Source organism: Corvus moneduloides, chromosome 19 (genome assembly GCF_009650955.1).
Source record: "Corvus moneduloides isolate bCorMon1 chromosome 19, bCorMon1.pri, whole genome shotgun sequence".
In the NCBI taxonomy this organism is placed as follows: Eukaryota; Metazoa; Chordata; class Aves; order Passeriformes; family Corvidae; genus Corvus; species Corvus moneduloides.
The window spans coordinates 1,084,879-1,106,086 of record NC_045494.1 but is presented as its reverse complement, the minus strand read 5'-3'; the positions used below and the strand labels follow the sequence as shown (position 1 = coordinate 1,106,086).

Here is a 21,208-nt window from a genome sequence, read left to right as displayed (position 1 = left end):
CTCCCCTGCTGCCCGGGCTGTGCCGATCCCTGCCTGCTGCCGGGAAGGGGGGGCTGCAGCGGGCTGGCACGCGGACTCCTCCAACACAGCCACCAGCACCTCTACCGGCAGTGCCTTCAGTCCGTATTTACCACAGGGGACACAGAGATGGTGCCAGGGCAGTCCACACACTGGCACAGGACCCCCTGGCTGTTCCCTGGTGCCACACCCTGGACTGGCAGACACTGTGGCATTGCCAGTGCCAGCAGCCGGAGGCTCCTCCGCTGGCTCCTGCTCTCCCGACGTGATGGGTGCCAGCACGGCTGTGCCACGCTGGGCTTTGCCAGCACCACACCTGGCCCAGCAGCAGCACCCAGGCCAGGCTGGGGGAACCCGGCTGCTTCGCCCTGTGTGATGGAAAGGTGGCACAGGGGACTCCAGGGACCACAGGGCAGCACCAGCATCCCTGAACACAGAACACACGAGGTGCCCCCAGCTCCCTGACCTGGCCACTTCCTCCTCCCTTCATCCCTTTGGACGCTCCCAGCTTCCACCTGCGATGTGGCACCAGGAAAGCAGCTCTGAGAGCAGCATCTCTCACCCATCGCTGTCCTGCACTGTGACACCTCCTTGCCACCATCTCTTCCCTAGGACAGTGGCACCACAACGCTGGAAAGCAACAACACCCCCAGCCCAGGCAGGGCTGGCCCTGCTTCAGGCAGCCCAAGCTTCTCTGAGACGGGAATTAAACTGGAAATTCAGGGCCCAAAGCAGCTTTGCTGCTTCTTCACAGTTATCAGTTATTTTTAGCATGCTACAATATTTATTAGCAGACACATAAAATGGAGCAAACCAACAAAAGCAGCAAGATTCAGTGACATCCCAGACTTCAAAGGGGGATTATTTTGGGGCTCCCACCCTGCTCTGAGCACCTCCTGAGAGCAAACCCTGTGCAGGGCTCGTGCCGGAGCCAGAAGGTTTTGAGTCTCCCCACATGCACCAACCTGGGCGAGGGAAAGGGGGTCAGTGAGAAACAGATTGAAAACCCAGTTTGCAACCAGCAACCCTGTCTCAAGGAGAATTCTTCCCTCCAGAATGAGAAAATCCAGTGCAAATGCCTGTGGTCAGGAAGAGAAATAAGCGGAGGCAACTGAGCTGATGCCACTGGGCACAGAAGTGGAAGTGATGGAGGTTTTGGCATCACCCTGAAGCAAAGAGACAGGGCACGGCACTTGGAAAGCCGGGCAGCAGCCGGGCTGGGGCCAGCACGGCGCAGGAAGAGGCACAGCAGCGTGGGCACACAAAGCCCCCGGAGGAGTGATGCAGGCGGCCGGAGGAGGATGCGCTCGGGAAGGCGCCGCTCCTGCAGCGGGCTCGGGACGGCAGCACGCCGCCTCCTCCCGGGTATTATTAGCCTGGGAACAGCACAGGGACAGAGCCCAGAGGCACCAGCCCGGCAGCAGTGGTGGGAGCCGGGGGATGGATGCCCCAGTGCCAGCCTGGAGAGCACCCGGCCCCTCCAGCACAGCCCTGCTATGCCCGGGATGGACCAAGTCCCCCTGCCCACACAGCTCCACAAGTTCCTATCCCAGGGGAAGGGGCAGGACAACGCTCCCCCTCCTGCAGAGCCCCATTTCTGGAAGGAAACCGCAACCCTGACAGCACCTGAAATAGCAGGAGCACAGGAGCACACACAGACCCCGATGCCCAAAACTCATCCTGCTTAATTTACTAACTGGGCCATCAAGAACGAGAAGGTGAGGAGTGAAAAGAGCTCAGCTCCAGCTAATTTGGTTCAGCAGCACGAGGCCCATCCCGCCGCGGTTCCCTGCAGGATCAGCATCCCTGGGTCAGGCAGTGCCGTGCCCCGGCACGGCAGGCGGGCACGGCTCCAGCCCAGACACACCACAACACAGGGAGAAACCCTGATCTTAGTACGTGAGAGCTCCGGCTTTCACCAGGATTTAAATACGCAGGTACAAGCCTTATTTACATCCCTGCTCGCAGGCTGGTTTTGCAAGGCTCCTGCTAATTCCTGTGCTCAGGAAAGGCTTGTCTCAGCCAGTCGGAACACGCCGCTCCGCGAGCGCAGAGCCCACGCTCCAAACTTAGTACTCAGAGCTTTATATACTTTATGTAAATATGCTCCGTGTGCCATTGATTTACCCAGAGCCTTGATTTTACACGTTGTTCCATCACAAAATGGCGAGCGACACTCCTTGTTCACGAGGTGGTTTTCAGTTTGGGTTTGCTCAGAATGACAGTGGGCTTTCAGATAACGCCCAGAAAGGCAAATTTAAATAAAAAAAGCCTGTTAAACACGCCAGATGCACGGGGGGAAAGTAACACACAAAGCACAGTGTAAGATCTTGGGACTGCACTCCAAGGAGGAGGAAGCTCTGTCTTACCCAGGCGTGAGGCTTCACCTGCAGCCAGGTGCCCACCAGGACCTCAGGGCTGCTGCTCAGGTCCCCCTTCCTCAGGAATGGGGGAAATCTCAGCCACCCCACACTCTGAACCACAGCCAAACACCCTTCTCAGCTTGGCATGACCTGATGCCCTGAAAGGGCTGGGGGAAGGGGCCTCCCTGCCAGGCTCCATGTGCTTGGGCTCAGCAGCCTCCCCAAGACCCCACTGACAAGCACGAACCATTCAAGCATGGCAGTGTAAATTGAGACCTTGATTGAGGCTGTCAGCTTCAAATTCACATTTTAAGAATCGTCTAAATAAAATTCCCTCCCAGAAGGAGGTAAAAAACAAACCCATTTGTGACCCGAGCAGGCAGGGAGGCAGCCAGCACGGTGGTCGTGCCCAGAGCCAGAGCACACACCAGAGCCACCCAACAGCTCCAGAAAATCTTTTCTGGGTTTCTAGGTTGGAGAGGCCTCAAATAACTCCCCCGTGCCGCCCCCCCCCGCCTCCCGCAGCCACTTCCAATTCACCGGGAGCCGCTGACCTAATTAGCGGTGTCAGCACACAGCGGCGGCTCTGGCACGGGATGCTGCCGAGGGCCGGGCAGGCGGAGCCGCGGCTCCTGCCCGCTCCCGGGGCACCCCGGACCCCCAGAGCCGGGCACACGAGCGGTGCTGGAGGCACGCCGGGCAGTCCCCGCCGCCAAGCCGAACCGAGTGACCCCCGCGGCTCAGACGGAGAGGCAGGAACGCGAGCAGATGAAAAGGGAGCGGGGCTGCTGCCAAGCCCCAGCTCGAGCGGCCGCTGCCGTCCCGCACAGAAAGCCAGGGCACGGAGCGCTGCCGCCTCCCCAGCGCCGCAGCGACAGCTCGGGGGGTGGAGATCAAAGAGCAGCTGCGAGTGCCAAGCCCCGAGTTGTGTGGAGCACACGCTGCTGTCAGCGCAGGTGGAGCAGCACCGAGCTCCAGCCGCGCCTTTGATAAGCACAGCCTCGCTGGGAAATCAGTTCAGACCTTCCCTCCCAGCCAGGGACGTGCAAACACAGGGAACACGAGCCAAGGGCAACGCTGAGCTCTGCCATAGACATCATCACTACAGATCCTTCTTAGTGTGCCTGGCACTGACCCGCCCGAGCAAAGGACCAGCCCCAGCAAAGGATCAGCCCCAGAGACAAGAGGAGCTGCCCTGGGGTCACCAGCACACCACAGCCGTGAGTTTTGGGACCAGAAAACCAAGGGGAGCATGTGGCAGGCACCTTCTACCCAGCAGCAGGAGGGATGCAGAGCAGGCAGGGGCTGTGCCACCACGCCAGCTCCAGCTCTCATCCCAAGGACGGATTGGCCAGGACCAGCGGCACAGAGCAGGGGGAAAAGACAAAGGAAAGGTCAGGGAAGAGAGAGGACTGTGCTGGATCGATGCAGCAGGCTGAAATACCTGGAAGGGGTAAACACGGAGAGAAGGGAGGATTTGTTTAGGGAACCACGAGGGAGAAAAGCTAGAAAGTAATGGGATAAAATAAAAGTTAGGCTGATCAGCAGGGGAAAGAGCGTCTGAGCCGGGGAACAGACTCAAGGCAAAGCTGCTGAAACCCCACCACAGCACAGAGGCAAAATGAGCCGAACAAGCAGCCAGGGATCCTCAGCCCTGACAGCTTTTCCTCATTCCCAGAAATTGCTCCTTGCGAGGCAGCTGGCAGGCCCTGGAGCAGCCTCGGGGGAGGCTCTGTCCCCTCCTGGCTCCTGCAGCCCCCACACACGACCCAAGTGTGTCACAGAGGGAGGGAGGGAGGGAGGGAGGGAGGTTGGTGTGTCCAGCCAGGCACAGCAATGCTGGATCTGAGCCCGGGGGTATCAGAGGCTCTTCCACAGCCGGGAAGGAGAGCAGAGCTCGGGATGAGCCCTCACCCAACCTCTCCTGTAATACAGCAAATAAAGCACCAGTCCCACAGCAAGGAATGGCCAGCACTGGTCACCACGGGAGCCCAAACACATTTCCCTGCCTTCTGCAGGGACACGGAGCCTGCAAAGCCACAGGAGCCCCCCGGGACCACACAGGCACAGCAGAGCCCTGCACCTTTCCCAGGGAGGGGAAAACCCCTCCTGCCCGGGACAGCACCAGCATCCCCAGCCTGGAGAAGGGACGGCCCCGGCCCCTGATGTGCTGCCCACCAGCCTCCCCCGCTTGGCCGCAGCCAGAGCTCCGTGGGGATGCTGGGACACGGCTGCTGATGGTTATCCAAGGTGATGGCAAACTCAGAGCGGATCCTGGGGAGCCAACCCCAAGAGTCAGGGCACTCCAGGGATGCCGGGCTGCCTTCCTCCCCCAGGAAGGTCTGTCTCCCCTCGTTATGGTCACATCTGCAGCAGCCACAGCCCTGCCCTGCTCCTGCCCGGCCCCAGCCACGCTCACATGTGATGTTACATAAAATTCAGAGAGCAAAGCAGCAGGGACTGGCTCCAGCCAGCTCTGCAGGCGCTTCACCTTCTCCTGCCTAAAACATTCCCTCAATACGGGAACAGCCCGGAGCAGCAGCTCAGTGCACAGGTTTGGTACCCAAACGCTCATGACACAGCCCTGAGCTGCATAGGCACTTCCAGGGAACACTTCCAGGGATGGGGCAGCCACAGCATCTCTGGGCACCCTGTGCCAGGGTCTCACCCTCCTCACAGGGAATAACTTCTCCCAAATATCCCATCTAACCCTGCCCTCTGGCAGTGGGAAGCCATTCCACCCTGTCCTGTCACTCCAGGCCTTGTCCAAAGTCCATCTCCAGCTCTCTTGGAGCCCCTTTAGATACTGGAAGGGGCTTTTCTTCTATTGCTGGGTTGAGCACATGTCTTCAAACCTGGAGAGAGTGACCTGGAGCTGCTGAGCTTTGAGTCCTTCCCTGTTTGACTTTCACATAAACCTCGTAACCCGGTTTGTGCAAACTCCGCGTCATTTGGAGCTTCCTGACCTACACCTAAAATTATTTCTCCTGATGGGAATATCCCAATGAGGTTTCAATGACAAAAGTTTATAAACCCCCCCAGGTTATTTGGCACAGTGGTACTTAATGCTTAAAAGGTTCCCATGGGAGCAGGGGTAGGTGTGGGCAGAGGCTGAGCTCAGCCCCCACTGCCCACCCCGGGTCACCCACTGGCACCTGGGCCAGGCACAGCCTCTCAGGGCAAACACCCAGCCCCAGCACTGCTGAATTACAGCCAGTTTCATCTCAGCACGATGCAGAAATCCAATTGCTCACAGTGCTAATATGATTTGATAAATACTTTGAACCAACATAACTTCATTGCTGAGCTGCTGATTCAATCCAGGTCTCAAACCCATCATGACCTTGATTTCATGGCCTGATCACAACCAGCCTTTAATGAAATTACAGCACTTGAGCTTCCTTGGTGATTGTTTAATCTTAATATTGTTTTCATTCTTCTTCATCAGAGATGTGAAGTGAATGGAATTGGTTTGTTCTCCCAGTTTTCAAAACAGGTCAAGCCCCATCTCAGTCACTCCACAAGGAAGATGAGCCACGTGAGGCAGGCAGCTCTCAACCCTCACTCCTCATGTGGAACAGCAGCTCGGGACTGATCCATAAGGAATAAAAGCCTGGCTTATTGTGACATTCAGCAGCAACAACCCCCAACCACAGCATCGCTCCTGAGCAGGACAGACAGGGCTTGGGAGCTGGGAAATCACTGATGGCACTTGGAGCTGATGGTTTAGAGCTACGTGAGTCGTCTGGGCTGCAAACCACGAGGTGTTTTAATTCCTCAGCCACTTAATGCTGCAACACTCATCCTCGTCTGGGAAACTCCATAAAACCAGCACGAGACAGTGGCCAGGTGATGTGGGACTTGCAGACGCGCCTGGACCAGCTCTTTCCATGCAACGAGGGGCTGATGCAGCTCAGGAGAAGCCTCCTGCAAGAGTCTGTGAGCATCACACCTCCTCAACCCCCTGCTGCAGAGCTGCTGCTCCCCAGCCACTGCTGTGCGCAGCCCCTGCTGAACTCCAGTATTTATTTCTGCTCTATAAAGGGGGAACATCTGAATGAAACAGGTGAGATGTTTGGGCTGCTGCCCTGGGCTCTCTGATTGATCTAGGAGAGTGTGGAGACACAGCCACGCTGGTGCCCTTGCCCAGACAAGGGCTGTCCTCTGCCAAAACCAGAGCCTGGATGGCCCCAAACCCGCTCTCACTTTGACAAATGTTACATAAACCTGGAGGTCCCTGCAGGACAGTCCTGCTGCTTCCACCACGCGTCTCACCCACCCATCTCACTGGCAGGTGATGACAAGATGTGGTCACTCCACAAGTGGTGAAGAGGCAGAACGGAGCAGCTCTGCTTCCCGGAGCATTAAATATGGAGGAAGATGATGACAGAGCATCAGACTCCTGGCTGGCGGCTGCTCCAGCAGCTTCACAGGGATGAGCCTTCAGAAGAGCAAGATGTTATTGCTGCCTTGGAGGAGGTGACACTTCCACCAACAGCAGCTTCTCCCACAGGGAGAGAAGGAACCAGCCACAGCCCATTAGGAGACTCCAGCCAGCCCTGGCTGATGGGTCTGTGGTCCCCAGGCACCAGCCTGGTGCAGCTGTCAGCATTCCAAAACCATCCCCAGGTGCTGGAGCATCTCTGAGGAGACCACCAGGGGTTTGGCAAGTGGCCACAGGGGTGGCTTTGGGCCAGCTCAGCAAACCAGGCTGCTCTGCTTTAACCAGGCTGAGAAAAGCAAAGCCCCACAAAGCTCTGTAGATGCTCCTGATCCACTCAAACCTGGTTTCAGCTCCTCAAAGCCCCAAACAAGGCTCTCTCCTCAGGCCAGCACCAACACCCACACACTTCCAGGCTGGACCCCAGTTGCTGCAATCCCCCCACTCTCCAATGCCCAGGCAGAAGTAACAGCAGCGTCGGGGGTGGCCCCAAACACTCTTTTTCTGCAGAGGAAACACCAGCTCTGCAGTCAGCAGAGAAGAGAGGGGAACTTCCCTCCCGGCTGCATTCAGCAATTTTAACTTTGTATTTAGATCTAAGGCACGGCAAACCCCCGCCGAGCGCAGCAGAGCAGCCACGGAGTCACGGCATATTCTGACTTGGAAGGGGCTCATAGCTCTGTAAGCTCAAAAGCCATCATAAGGCTTTTTCGGAGATAAGCACTTCCTAAATACTTACTGCTGAAAGATTAAAGGGAATGAGCGTCTGATCCCGTTTCCCTGCCCGGAGAGCTGTGCTAACAGGGCTGCCCCACGGATTCCCTCCTCCTCCGGCTCGGGGTGTGGGAGGGGGATCCCTGCCCCAGGGTTTGGCAGGACAGGGCTGGCTCTGGCAGCAATTCCCTTCTGTTGTCCCTGTCAGCAGCTCTTGCAGGTGGGGGGAAGAGAGGTTTGATCCCCGTGTCCCCCCACGCCGGGCTCGGGGCCTGACAGGGCTTTTCTCACTCAGCTGGAATTTCAAAGCTGGGACTTGTGGAGATGCCATGCTCAGAAGTGGTTTCAGCTGCTCAGCCCTGGAGAACACAGCAGAGCCCCCGCCACAGCAGGCTGGACACAGAGGAGTGTGTGCTGGCACCTTCCAGCCCTGCTCTGGCACCTCCCAGCCCCGCTCCGGCTGTGCCGCCCCAGCACCTCCCAGAGTCCTGGCTCCACACAGAACCCACAGGCCAAACCACGGCGGATGACAGCGGCTGCATTCTTCTCCTTCAGTGCTTGTTCTGACCCACAGCACCATTTCCCAAATTTCAGTGCAATTAAGGATGTCACTTCCCCAGCACAAACCTCACTGTAACTCTCTGCTGGAGACTAAATGCCACTAAATGCCATTAAATTGACCCCCACGAGCAAAGTGCCACCAGTGTGCAGATCTCCTTCAGCAGACACAGATCTCTGATGTGTGAAGAAACAACACACACCCCTCTGCCCTGGAGACAAGATGAATTCATCTTCCCCTTTCCAAGCACCACTTGTGCCTCCATTGTTCCGTGGCAGCAGCACTCGACTGTCAGCCAGGGCATGTTGGTGCATCAATTACCCCTGCAAGTCTGCCTGGATCAGCCATGCTCGGGGCAAAGCTCAAAGTGAAGTCTGCAAAGTGCAGAGGACACAAACTCCTGCTGCGGATCCATCGGGGACCCGAGTGGGATCCGCCGGAGACCCGAGTGCCACAGCCCCTTGCACTGCCAGGACGTGCCCTGGATGCTCCTCAGTGAGACCCCACCCCGCCTCTCCCTTTGTGGGGAGCTCTGACTCCCCGCCGTGCCCACCCCTCAGCGCAGCCCCCGGAGGGACCCCGGCCCCCGAGCGCGGTGCCCACACGCATCACACCGCGCTGATTCACCGCAGCCGCCCCCAGCGCCGCCCCCGCGGGCGGGGGAAGGGGCACAGGCACGGAAAACACACAAGAAAACAGCCTCCTGGGGACGGTAGATGAGGCACGGCAGGAATTAATGATCCGTTGGGGTCATTCATGAAGGCAAAGGGGAAAAGCAGCGGGAGCGGTGGATGGAGCAGGGTCAGAGAGGGCAGCTCCAGCCGCACTCTGCAGCGTGGCCACGGGAACAGCCCGTTCCCACCGCTGGCTGCCACCCCCTGCCATCCACACCCCCCCAGCCCAGCGGCACCCCTAAAGCTGCCGCGCCCCTTCCTCTAAAGAGAGCAGCAAACCCTTCCCCAGGTGTTTGCCACAGCCCAGCCACCCCACGGGCAGCACCGAACACCCACCCGTGTCCCCCCACCCGCTGCTCGTGCCCCCAGCCCGGGCTCCTACCTGCAGCTCCTTGTCCGAGTACTTCTGCGGGTTCTTGCTGCCCTGGCTCTTCTTGCGAAGTTTCTTCAGCTCTGCCTGGCACTTGTCGAGGGAGTCCCCCTTGCTCCTCTGCTCTGTCTGGTATTTCTTCAGCGCAGCCTGGATGCGACAGGAGAAAGTTCTGAGCTTTGGCCACAGCTCCTGCTGCCAAGGGGTGACAGAAACAAGCAGAGCCCCTGGAAAAGGGGGATCCCCAAGGCCCAGAGAGCAAACAGGGACCAACGCTGTCCTGTGCGTGGTGACATGTGTGACAGTCTGGAACCAGGGGCAGGAGCCGTGGCAGGACACAACGTCCCCGAGCAGGGAGCAGGTGATGGGGGACACCCAGGGATGCCCAAGCCCAGGGTTGTGCCAGACTCACACACACATAACTCACACTCAGGTACCGGGAGTCCAGCTCCACCTTCTGCTCCAGCTGCGTCAGGAGCTCGTTGTGGAAGGACTTGAGCTGCAGAGAGAAAGAAAACACACGGTGCTTGTGGAGGGCTGGCAGAGCCTGCCTGGGGAGCAGCAGATGGCACCAGGGATGGCACTGGAGCGGGGCTGCACAGGCTGAGAGCAGCAAGGGACAGACTCAGAGAGGGCCCAGCAGGGCAGAAGAGGATGCCCAAGCAATGCAGACCCTTCGGAGCTCAGCAAATCCATGTCAGAGGGGCTGGTGTCATCTGGACATGGCATGGAAAAGCACTTGCACCAACAGAGACCCCGGCACACCAGGCTGGGCACTCACCATCTCCTCCAGCTGGTTCTGGATCTGCCTGTGCACCTCTGCCATCTGGAAGAGCACGTCCCCTGCAGAGGCAAGACACAGGAGGGGTTTGAGGCCCCGGGGCTGGGGCAGGCAGCACCCTGCTGGCAAGGAGGGGTCCCCAGCCAGACCCAGGGGGCTCCTGGAGTACCCCCCACGCCCACCTTTGGGGAGCTGCAGTGAGACAATGCTCACCTGAGACACTTGGACAAACAGGGAAACGCTGTGCAGCAGGAAGGGGAGCAAGGACGAGCAGCAGCAGGACCCCAGCACCAGGGGCAGCCCTTGTTCCCCAGGCACAGCACAGGGACAGACACAGCCCTGGCACTCGGTGCAGGTCACAGGACACGGGGCTGAGCCCTGGGGTGCTGCTTGCCTCAAAACCACCAGACCTGTTTGGCCCCAGGGCCTGAGCCAGGGCTGCCACTGTCGTGGGCCGAGGGATCCCCACTGCAGCCAAGGAACCCCAGCTCTGTTCTGCCACTTCCTTCAATTTTTCTTTTCCAGTGCAGGACTCCAGCCCCACACCCAGTGCTGTTCTGGAGGAAGGGCCGTGTCCTGGCTCAGCAGAAGCCCCAGCGTGGCTGGAGCCAGACACACACACGGGAGCATCTTTTAGGAATGGAGCCAGCACTAAGAGCCCTGTCCTGGATCAGAGCGCGCCTTGGGGACAGCCCAGCTGTGTCAGCTCTTTTCAGGGCTGAGTTTGGAAGCTTTCCCTTCCAGCATGGCAGGTTGCAGCTTCCCAAGAGGCTCCCAACCTCTGTGGAGCTGTTTGCAAATGAAAGCCGGCATCTCACTGGGGCAAGGGAACAAGTGGGACCCTCACCCAGCACAGTTGGTGCCAGCCCCAGCTCCAGCCTGGCCCCCCATGTCCCCCCACATGCCTGGGCACATGGACCATGAGCCACCCGAGGGTCAACACCCCCAGCTGACCAGGAACAACCTGCCTCAACATTTCTTTGCTCTCCTGGCTGGAGCAATTCGTACTTTGCACTATACACCATGTCTCAAGCCCTTCTGCAAACATTAAAATCCGATCCCTTGGCAGGCACCGGCCCCTCTGCCGCAGTGACAGAACCGGCTGTGGCACCGGCTGCTGGCAGGGCCACCATCCCTCTGTGCCCCCTGAGAGAACAGCGATGCCCAGGGCACCCCCACAAAGAGAGAGGTGACCAGATGGCAGAGCCAACAGCTCTGCTCCTTCCCCACAAGGAAACCGCGTGCCGAAATTTCCACCGAGCTGGCCGCGACTTTTCCAGCCGGTTCTCCAGGTGCTGAGCCAAGGGGAACACTCACACCCAGCCACCACACACGTCTGCAGCGTCACACGAGAGCAGAGAGGTCCAGGCAAGGGGTCACCACCACAGGAGCGCCAGGAAATCGCTCTGGCTTGGGCTGTGACAGCTCAATGGTGGGAAGTGCCTGAATTCCCACTGTAAGGAGGCCCTGACGTCACACCGAGCTGGCTTTGTCAGGGCTATCAATGCAAGGGTGGCTCTCTCATTATTCCCAAAGCTTGCACCACCCCCCTGTCCCTCTCCCTTCCCGTTTGGCTGGAGTGGGAATCCCTGGAGTGCCGGCATGGGGCTGGCTGGGAGCTCTGGTCACCGTCACTGAGCTCCTGACCCACCCGAGAGCGCGGGGACTGGGGCACCCAGAAATAACATCCATATCCCCAAACCCAGCCCTGGGTACCCCTGCGCTGGGACAAGAGGGCTCTGTCCCCCTCCCACATTCCTCTCCCAGGGAACTGGCCCATTCCCAGCAGCCGGGGCGGCTCATGGTGCGTCTCTCAGCACCGATATCAATCTTTGGGTTCTATTTCTCCTCCACCACCACCCCCTTGGCTCCCATCGGGGCGTTCCAGCCCCACATCAAAGCCAGCAGCGCACTGAGCCTTTCCCACAGCACAGCCTCGCTGTGTGCCAGCCTGGAGAGGGGACACTGCTGTCCCCCCTGTGCTCAGCCCAGCACCACGAGCCCAAGGTGAGCCCCCGGAGCAGCAGGGATGGTGCAGGAAGGCAGCTGGACGCCCGCCTGGATCCTCATGAGCTTCCTCTGGAGCCTCTCCCCAGCCTCTGCCAGCACTGGAAGCCCAGCTGGGTGGCAGGATTTGAACTAAATCCCCTAAAACCAGCAGCAGCACGGTGTGAACTCCCACAGAGCACCTCTGACACCCCGACAGCCGCACGCCGTGAGCTGCTTCACAAAAACCTACAGACCGTGTGAGACTCCGACAGACACCTCGCCCCAAAGCCAACCCAGAGCTGCAGGGATGAAGCTAAACTGTGACTAAGGGATACCACGGCAGCTGGAAAGGTTCAATATCCCAAAACCTGGCTGGGAAAAGAATCCGTGGCACTGTGCCAGGGGTACCACCGTGAAATGCTGGGGGGAGCAGGGCACGGAGCTCAGCGGCACAGGGCACACGCCCTGGCAGCAGCACGGCCGCCCACGCCACGGGCGTTCCGCAGCGGCTGCCAGAGGGATTTGCGAGTTGAACACCTCAACTCCCACTGCGCAGCGGGACAGCAGCTCAGGTCACCCCGTGAGCTGCACCGAGCTGCCAAAACACACATCCTGCAGGTGAAGAACCCCCGGGTGAAGCATCTCACCCACACCCAGAGGTACTAAGAGAGCCGGGGAAGGGCAGGAGGCAGAGCCGGGGTTTCTCCCCTCCCCGCAGGCTGCCGAGCACGCGGGGAGGAGGAGCTGCTGTTTGCGGCTGACTCACAGTATCGTTCTGGGAGCAGAACTATAGGAGCTATTGTGGGCCCTTCCCTTCCACACCCAGCCCACAACGGGCAAACAGGTTGTTCCACATCCCTCCCATCCCTGCTGGCACCACGGGAGCCAGCTGCCCCTCCAGAAGGTGTAGCAGTGGGAACCCAGCTCTTAGGGGGGGTTTGCTTTGGAGTTGCCTGAGACTCAAGGCTGTTTTTTGACCCCCCTCTAAAACAGGATACGGGCCATTTTAAATAAAAATACCAACTATGCATTAATCAAGGAGCCAGATTGCTCAGAGACAGAACATGCTGATGCTGGTGCAGGGCTGGAGCAACCCAGGCTGTCCTGCAAGGGCAGCAGGAGATGGTGGCCAGGGGCCAGGGGACCATCTCCCACCAGCCACATCATCACCCACCAGCAGCACCGTGGCTGCCTCAGCTCCCAGGGTCAGGGCTTGGGCACATCCCCTGAAAACCAGCCAGCAATAACCCTGCTCACACAACACCTCGGTGCTGAAGATCGGATGCAGCCAGATTTAAGGCAAAACCAAGTGCAGGGAGAGGTGGCACTCGGGGACACGGTTAATGGTGGACTCGGTCAGCGGCTGGGCTCAGTGATCTCGAGGGCTTTTCCAACCTAAACTATTCCACTGAAAGCTTCTGCAGTGTTTTTGGCTCTTCCCCTCACACCAGCACATCGTGACCCGGGCTCATAGACCCAGCCCAAGCAGCTCCCAGGTGCCAGGGAGAAGCAATTCCAGCCCCGCGCCTCAGCCGGCCGAGGCTCTGATCCGCGAGTGCCGACGTTCCGTGTGACAAGCGGGGAAGATCCGTGTGCTGGGAAGATCCGCGTGCAGGGGAAGGAGACGAGTGTGGGGAAACAATCAGCTTCTCCACGCTGACTCATCTCTTTCCTCTCCACAACGGTTTCACTCCTGCCAGCCCCAGAGGACTGGGCGATGTGCTGATAATTCATCAGCGACTCGTCAGCGCTTCGAGCTCAGCGCCGCTCCAGCCCCGCCTGGCACAGCTTAAGGCGTCTTGCATTTGTTTATTAAGAGACCAGGTAAAGCGGAAAGCAGAAGCTTCCCAAGGCACCCCGGCTTGGGTTCCCAGTTCCCAGTAACTGGCTCCCTCAGGCTTGCCACTGACACTTTCACCAGGGGTACATCAGAGACCGGGATGTTCCGTGCCCCCCACGCTCCCCCTGGCTGAGGGCCAGTCCCGGATCTGTACCAGGATGCACACACCAGTGAGTGCCCAGTGCCCAGCTGCTCTGGCAGGAGCTATACTGGTGGCACTGGGTTAATTAGCAGAGAACACACCCTCACACGGCCCACCTGGCCCCACGTGATCCGATCCCTCCGGCGCACCGGCGGCTCCAGAGGGGAAGCAAACACCTCCAGGACCTGGAGCTGGCCACACACCCCGCCAAAACCGCTCCTCAAACCTGCCAAGCTCCCCCCATTGCTGATGGACGGCAGAAACCAGCCCATGGACACACACGGGACCCCTCCATTCCCCCAGAAGGAGGGAGCATCCCTGCAGGATCCTTCCCAGGCACAGTGCCGGGGCACACGGCAGGTGGGAATCCTGGAAGTTGTCACCATCACCAGGGAAGGTGAAACCCAGACGTTACACACATCTGCCACACGTTGGGAGCCCCAGCCAGGCCACATGGTCCTCACAGATGCTCATTTACAACCCTCCACCACCATGTACCAAACACAGGTTGGTGAGAACGAGCCTTGGCCGTCTGCTCCTCATGGGAGGGATGGAGGCAGTGGAAAAGCCCCATCCCGAGGCAGCAGAAGGCTGTGAGAGGACTGTCTTGTATTTCTGCACCCTTAGCAAGCCCATTCCTGCAGCTTCCTTTCTTCCACTGGCACAAAGCTGTCACCCACAAGGTGTTAAGTGCATTGTTAAGCCCAAATTTAAAGGATCGAGCAAAAAGATCTCGGCTCCCAGCCAGGAGCTCACCTGCACAGCAGAGGGACCTCACTGCAGGGACACTCCGCCACAAATCACAGGACAATATTTTCTGGAGTTCCGTGTCATCCTGGGCACTGCTCTGGCTGCTTCCCAGTGGACACCAGTAGCTCTGCTGGTCCCAAACCACACTCAGCCACCACCAGCTCCAGCAGTCCCCGATCCCACTCGGAGCTCCACGCTGACCTTTGGCACCTGTGGGATCTGTATCTGCACCTCCACTGCTGCAGGAAGCATCGACCCAAAACAACCACAAATCCAATTAACAGATTAATCCCTGTTCCCAGAGGATCCGGTGCAGCACAAACCTCCGGGACAGACCTGGAGCTGCAGGGCAGAGCCTGAGCTCAGGGATGCCCCTGGATCCCTGGAAGTGTCCAAGGCCAGGCTGGACAGGGCTTGGAGCACCCTGGGATAGTGGAAGGTGTCCCTGCCCATGGCAGGTGGTGGCACTGGATGAGCTGTAAAGTCCCTTCCCATCCAAGCCATGACGGTGCCACCTCTGATTTTATTGTGGAAATAAAAAGCCATTATGTGCCAGGGACTCCTTTCAGCTCAACAATGGCTGAGTAATTGCTGCCTGTGCTGCCCTTTCACAGCCTGTGTGTCACCCAGAGCAGCTTCACCCATCCAAGGGGCATTCCAGAAACAACTGCTGCGCAGAATCCACCTCCGGCCCTGGAGGTGTTTCCTGCAGGTGCTGCTCGGCCCCAGCGTCCCGGGGGAAATGTCTCCAGCTCTGCTCACCAGGAGAAAAAAGCCCCTTTCTCTGACTTTGTCATGGCCTAGTTTTCAAGAAGGACAAAAGAAACGACATTTTGAGCAGCATCCAAGGGACCTAAGCAGGAGCTGGACAAGGGCCAAAGTCACCTGAGGACTCGTGCATGAGGCTAGAGCTTCTTGGAAGGGGCTACAAACCACTCCAGGACTGAGCCGGGAACAAGCCTTCCCTGGTCAGACACACGCTCCTCACACCAGCTCATCTGCCCTAGAGTCACTGCCACAACCATCAAGGGGGTGAAGAACAGCCCAAGGAGCCTCTGTCAAGGACCTGTGGGCACAGACCTAATCCCACCCCTGGACTGGCCAGCAGGGAGCTGCACAGAGCAAAGCGACTCCTCTGCTGCTCTGGGACAAGGACAGCTCCACCCTGGACCTGCTCAGAGCATCACTGGCGTTAAGAACACCCCAAAGCCCCGACTCTGCACACCCCAAACCTCAGCAGTGGGGTTCAGACAGCCCCACCAGACACTTGCACCCAAAAACTCAGCCCCCAGAGCCGATTACTGCTCAAGCGCGTGGTTATCGCCACTTCTCCGTTCCCACACGGGATTATCCCGTCTACACACGGTTCCTAAAATCTGATGGGGAATTCAGGAAAAATGCACAGTGCTAAGCAGCCCCATGGGCAGCCAGCAGCTGAGCCCAGAGCAGTGCTCCAGAGGGCTCCGTGTTCCATGGGACAAACGGGCAGCACCATCAGAGGGCTGGGACACCTCCTGCCCCAGAAAGGCACCAGGAAAGCACCCAGGTTAGGAAAGAGAGGGTGTTGGAGGAAAAACAAGGATCTCAGGTTTTTGTCCATGGAGGCTGGAAACACAAGCTGCAATCCTGACCAGAGCATCGCATGGTCCTGGCTGACATCTTGAAGCAGTTTTCCCTATAAACCAATGGAAGGAAATCCCACTCAGGGAGGGAGCTGGGGGGCACAACATTAATGGAAGCAGCAATTAAGAGAATTCCTGTTTACTGTTCTAAAATGAATTCCCCATCCCTGGGAGTGTCCAAGGCCAGGCTGGATGGGGCTTGGAGCACCCTGGGACAGTGGGAGGTGTCCCTGCCCATGGCAGGGGTGGGACTGGATGGGCTTTAAGGTCCCTTCCAGCCCAAACCGTTTTGAATGAAATAACCCAGAGCTCCTTTCCGGCACTATCGGCATTCCCAGCCCAGGGAGCGATAAGGCAAAGGTGTTCCCAGGAAAACCTGCACCTCTGGCGAGCACAGCCCCCACGCAGAACATTTCTCAGCCCCTGTTTACACATCTGCTGGGAGGGGGCTGTGTCCCAGCTGTTATCAGCTCCACCGAGCTGCAGCCAGAAATTTTATCTCAACTTTCTCCTGCTCAGAGCAGCTGCCACAGCAAATATCAGCAGGATCAACAGAGCACGGGGCTGAGGAGCAGCTGGAGCCGCCAGGAGCCTGCCTGAGGTGTGTCCACACCAAGAGGGGAAGGAGCAGTGATCTGGAAACATTTTAAACCCCAAAATACTCGAGCCACACATGGGGAGATGGCACTAAGGACATCAAACCCTTGTCCTTTGGCGAGCAACCAGGGCCAGAAGTCGCCAAATCCAGGTTTGAAGTGCAAGCAAACCTGGAGCTGCTCTGGAGAGCCAGCAGGGCAGGGGGTCCCCAAGCTCCAGCCCCCTGATAGGGCTGCCCCAAAGTTCCCTTCCTGGAGGGCAGAGCTGGGTGTCCCTCAGCCCCAGAGAGGCAGCAGCAGCTCCCCGCAGGCTCTGCACAGCCCTCGCGGCGCACACAGGGCTCTTTGTTTTATTTATTAAACAGGAGCAGATTGCTCCAGGCAGCTTTAATCCACGACTCGGTTTCCATAGACACTTACTGCTTTCCCAGCACAACTCCAAGGCAGCAGCAGGGCTGGGGGGAGCGGGGTCTGACACCAAATCCAGAGCCCAGGGGCTGCTCCCCGACTCCTTCAGCCTTTAGAGTCATTCCAGCTCAACCTCCCTGCTAATTGCCTGCCCCAGAGAGACGCTTTAATGAGCACTTTGCCATCGCCGCTGAGCCAGAGCTGCAGGAGGGAGGAGGAGGAGGAGGAGGAGGGGGAGGAAGGGTTCACCTGGGACTGCACAGACACGAGAGCAAAGCCCATCTCACTCTGTGAGAGCCTTAACAAAGTGCAGCATCCCAAGGGGAGCGGGAGAATCACCTCGAACCATGGGGGGAGCCGGGAGGGTCACCTCTGGCTCGAGATGGGAGAACACAGGAGCCATGTCTGGGCAATAGGGAGACTGGGAAAGCAGCTCCCAAAGGATTTACTGGAGAAATAAGTGTGAGAAAGGGGATGGAGGCACCGAGCGTCACAGCTCGTGACGTTTGCCATCGATTGAGCAAACACAAGTCCCTGGCAGTGGCACAGGGAGGCTCCAGTGCATGCAGGGTACAGTCCCAGCCCCACCACACACGGGGTGACCTCCACCAGCACAGCCCCTGCCCAGTGCAGCCAACCTGCCCCCTCCAGATTCCTCCCTCTCCCTTTCCCCTCCAGAGGCCCCTGATGGGCAGCACAGCCCCACTGCCGGGTCGAAATCTGCTGCTTCTCCTTTGCAAAGGAAGACAAAACCACCCCAAAAGCTGCTCTCCAAAAACGCCACGAGCCAAAGCCCTGACACTGAGAGTACCAGGGGGTTTTCCAAACTGCATTAACAGTAAATACAGAGACACTTCCACCACTGAGACAAGGCAGGAGCAGCTCCACACTGAGCTTGTTCTCCCCGGCAGCACCAAAGATCCATTTCATTCCTGGCCTGGGAATCTGCAACTCCATTTAGCAGCAAACTGGGGACTTACCCAATTCTTTCGATCCTTGGCTTTCACTGGCCAACTCTCCCATCTTCACCAGAGCATCAAAGTACCCTTTTGCTGCATATGTCATGCCTAAAAAGCACCAAGAAATGGAGGTTACATTCTCCTTAATGGCTGTTAGAACTTCTGGGGCACTCAGGAGATGCTAGACACTAAAATAGGTATTACCTCAAGGGCCTTAACCCCCCAGGGAAGGACCACACAACAAACAGAGGAAAAGTGAGCAAAGAAAGCTGGAGCAGTGAGATTACAGGGTAATTTAGGATTAAAAAAGGTACATGCAGGACTGTGGTGGTTTTCACTGCAGTGCAAGCATCAGGCTGCTACTGCTGCTCAGAGAAATCACTGCGGAATAATTGAGTATCACAGACTTTCATTATAGTTCAGCCTTGTTTGTTGACATTCCAGCTACACACTTGACTCTAATCAGATAAGCAGGGGGTTTCCTCTAATCACAGAACACGCTGTACAGCCCCAGCTCCAGCCTTCCAACGCTGCCTCTGCTCTGGCTCCTGGGTTCGGCACTTCCTCCAGCTGTCCCCCAGCGCAGGGATCCGAGGGGAAAGGATGACCCAAGCCAAGTTAAAAATTACAGGAAGATCCTTGGCTCCAAAGCGTTTTCACAGCAGAGATGTGAGAAAAACGCAAACCCAGTGATCACACTGGGAATCCCAAATGCCGTGGCTGGGGGGAGAGGGCGGCACGGGGTAAACAGATCCACCTCCCAGGTAATTAAAGCTAAGTTATCAGTAGAATACTTCAGAAGAATAAATAAAAAATATAGTCCCAAGGGTGACCCGTTCCCCCATCAGACCCTGCCTCTGCCCCCTTCCCTGCAGGAACCAGCAGGGAAAGCACCCCCAAATCATGAACCCCGCTCGGCTGGCACCCCTGGGAGTTGCTGGGAAAGGCTGCTGCCTGTGGGGGTGCCCTGTGCCCCTTCCCCGGGGAGCAGAGTGCAGCGGGCTGGGGTGGACGGGCACTTCCCCGTCACGGCTGGGTGATCCATTAAATCCCAGTTCAAACCAGTGCCCAGCGCTGGCAGGACGCGGCGCCCAGGGCAGCGCCGGCACCCGGGAACGGGGGAGGGCTGAAAGAATCCTCACGGAAACAGCCGGGAGCCTCACCTGGCTCGGGGGAAGGAAAACGCGCTGCAGGCAGGAGCATGAGCAGCGATCCTTCCCAGAAGTCGGATCCCAAACCCTGGCTCGTAAGAGCATGAGACACCAAAGTGGTTTTCCCCCCACTGGCTGAAGATGATGAGAGACTCTCCCCCACAGGCATTTTCACTGGGATTATTAAAAAATAAAATCCAAGAGGCACGTGCAACTCTGAAGGGAGCAGAGCCCTCCCTGGAAAAACACAGCTCTGGGTCAAGCAAAGCTTAAACCTCCTCAAAACCCAGCTGAGGAGGGCCCAGGCAGTGCACAAAGCCAGTTTAAATAGTCCATTTTGGGGTTTAATCAATTCCTAGCTTCCTTTTGATCACTTAAATCTACACCTCCCTAATGGCTCCCAATAGGATCCTGTATTCCCAATCAAGAGCTGCCATCAAGATTTTTAGGCTTTTTCCTTCGTTCTTCTGGGCAACTTAAACATTTCAATAACACCTCTTTAAAAATCTCAGTTCTCAGTATTTTAAACAAACATTTAAAGACGAACTGTTTGGAGACGTGTTTCGTTACCCTGCTGCCTCCCAACGTTTTCTCCCTGGAATCCCTCCCATATCCACAGCCTTGCACATCCCACCGTGGTCCAAGAACCATCCTCCCCGTTCCCTCCCCACGGGAACAAAGAACTTTTCAACAAAAACCCGAAAATTTTCAACAAAAACCAAAGGTTTCCCAGCTTTCCCCCCTCCGCAGCCTGGCAGCCCCCAGCACTCCAGCACCAACCATGCCAACAGCGCAGTGTCACTTACTTGCTAAGGCTTTTTCATAGGTCTTCCCCATAGAAATGAAATTCCTGAGGCTGGGATTGAACTGCTCCATGATCGTCTAAAGGGAAGAGAACATGGCTGGGATTAGCAGGGATGATGGGAAGTGGAGTGAACAGCTCCATGCTCAGCTCTGTGCTGATAAGCACAAAGAGAGAGCAAAAAATCCTCCCAGCTCCCCAGAAGATGCCCCAGAACCCTTCCCCATCCTGCAGCTTCACTGAGGAGGACCAAGCTGGGTTTGAGCACCACGAGGGACAAGAATGAGGGGGCTCTGCAGTGCCTCAGCACAAGATGCTTCCCCAGGAGAGGAAAGTGAATGCCCCAACCAGAAAAGTATCAGATATGGCAAAAATAACCATAACAACAACTATAAGTGGCTATTTGGGGCAGCCCCAGCCCTCAGACCAACCAGGGAGGTGACCCAAGCTCTGGGGGATGGTGGCAGGTGATGTCCCACTCCTGGGATGGCCACGGAGAGCAGCACCAGCCCAGCCCATCATGGACGAGCAGGAAGGGCTGAAGAGCAGAATTCCAAATGTGCAGCCAGGAGTGAGCCAGAGGGAAGCCACCAGCACCCCCTGAGCTGTGCCAGCCCCGCTGAGGCCACATGCCCGGAGTTACACCTGGGTCCCTCAGCCCTCGGGGGCTCTGCCCACCTGCCCAGAGGGTGGGCTGAACACAGGCAGCGCTGTCTGAGCTTTTCCTGCCTCGCTCCGAGGCCCTCAGTTAAGATGGGGGAAGGAATAATCGGATCAGGGAGAAGAAGAAGGGCTCTTTGTGTGCTTGGCCCCACAGCCACAGCCCGCCCTGCCCGGGCCCTCACCCCGACACCAATCCCAGCCAGCCTGGAAGAGGCACAACCTCCATTCTCTCCTGGGAATCCTCCGGATCAAGTCCAGTTCCAGCCCCAGAGCTGGTCCCAATTCCCTGCCCCACCTTGGGGACACCCTCCCACCAAGGTGCCACCCGAAAATGAGAGTTCAGAGCCTGAATGCCCCCAGGCAGGG

At 57.9% G+C, this 21,208-nt stretch overlaps 1 protein-coding gene across 8 annotated transcripts in view; it reads right to left on the bottom strand.

Annotated features, from left to right (window-relative positions):
• Positions 1-21,208, bottom strand: part of BAIAP2 (BAR/IMD domain containing adaptor protein 2) — a 39,684-nt gene that overhangs the window by 12,049 nt on the left and 6,427 nt on the right. For all 8 annotated transcript variants that reach the window (XM_032129432.1, XM_032129430.1, XM_032129437.1 and 5 more), the window contains exons 2-6: positions 20,184-20,259; positions 18,248-18,334; positions 9,921-9,982; positions 9,567-9,638; positions 9,152-9,289 (exon numbers count right to left, since the gene is read on the bottom strand). In XM_032129432.1, coding sequence (XP_031985323.1) covers positions 9,152-9,289; positions 9,567-9,638; positions 9,921-9,982; positions 18,248-18,334; positions 20,184-20,259 — 435 coding nt within the window. The remainder of the gene's footprint in view (positions 1-9,151; positions 9,290-9,566; positions 9,639-9,920; positions 9,983-18,247; positions 18,335-20,183; positions 20,260-21,208) is intronic.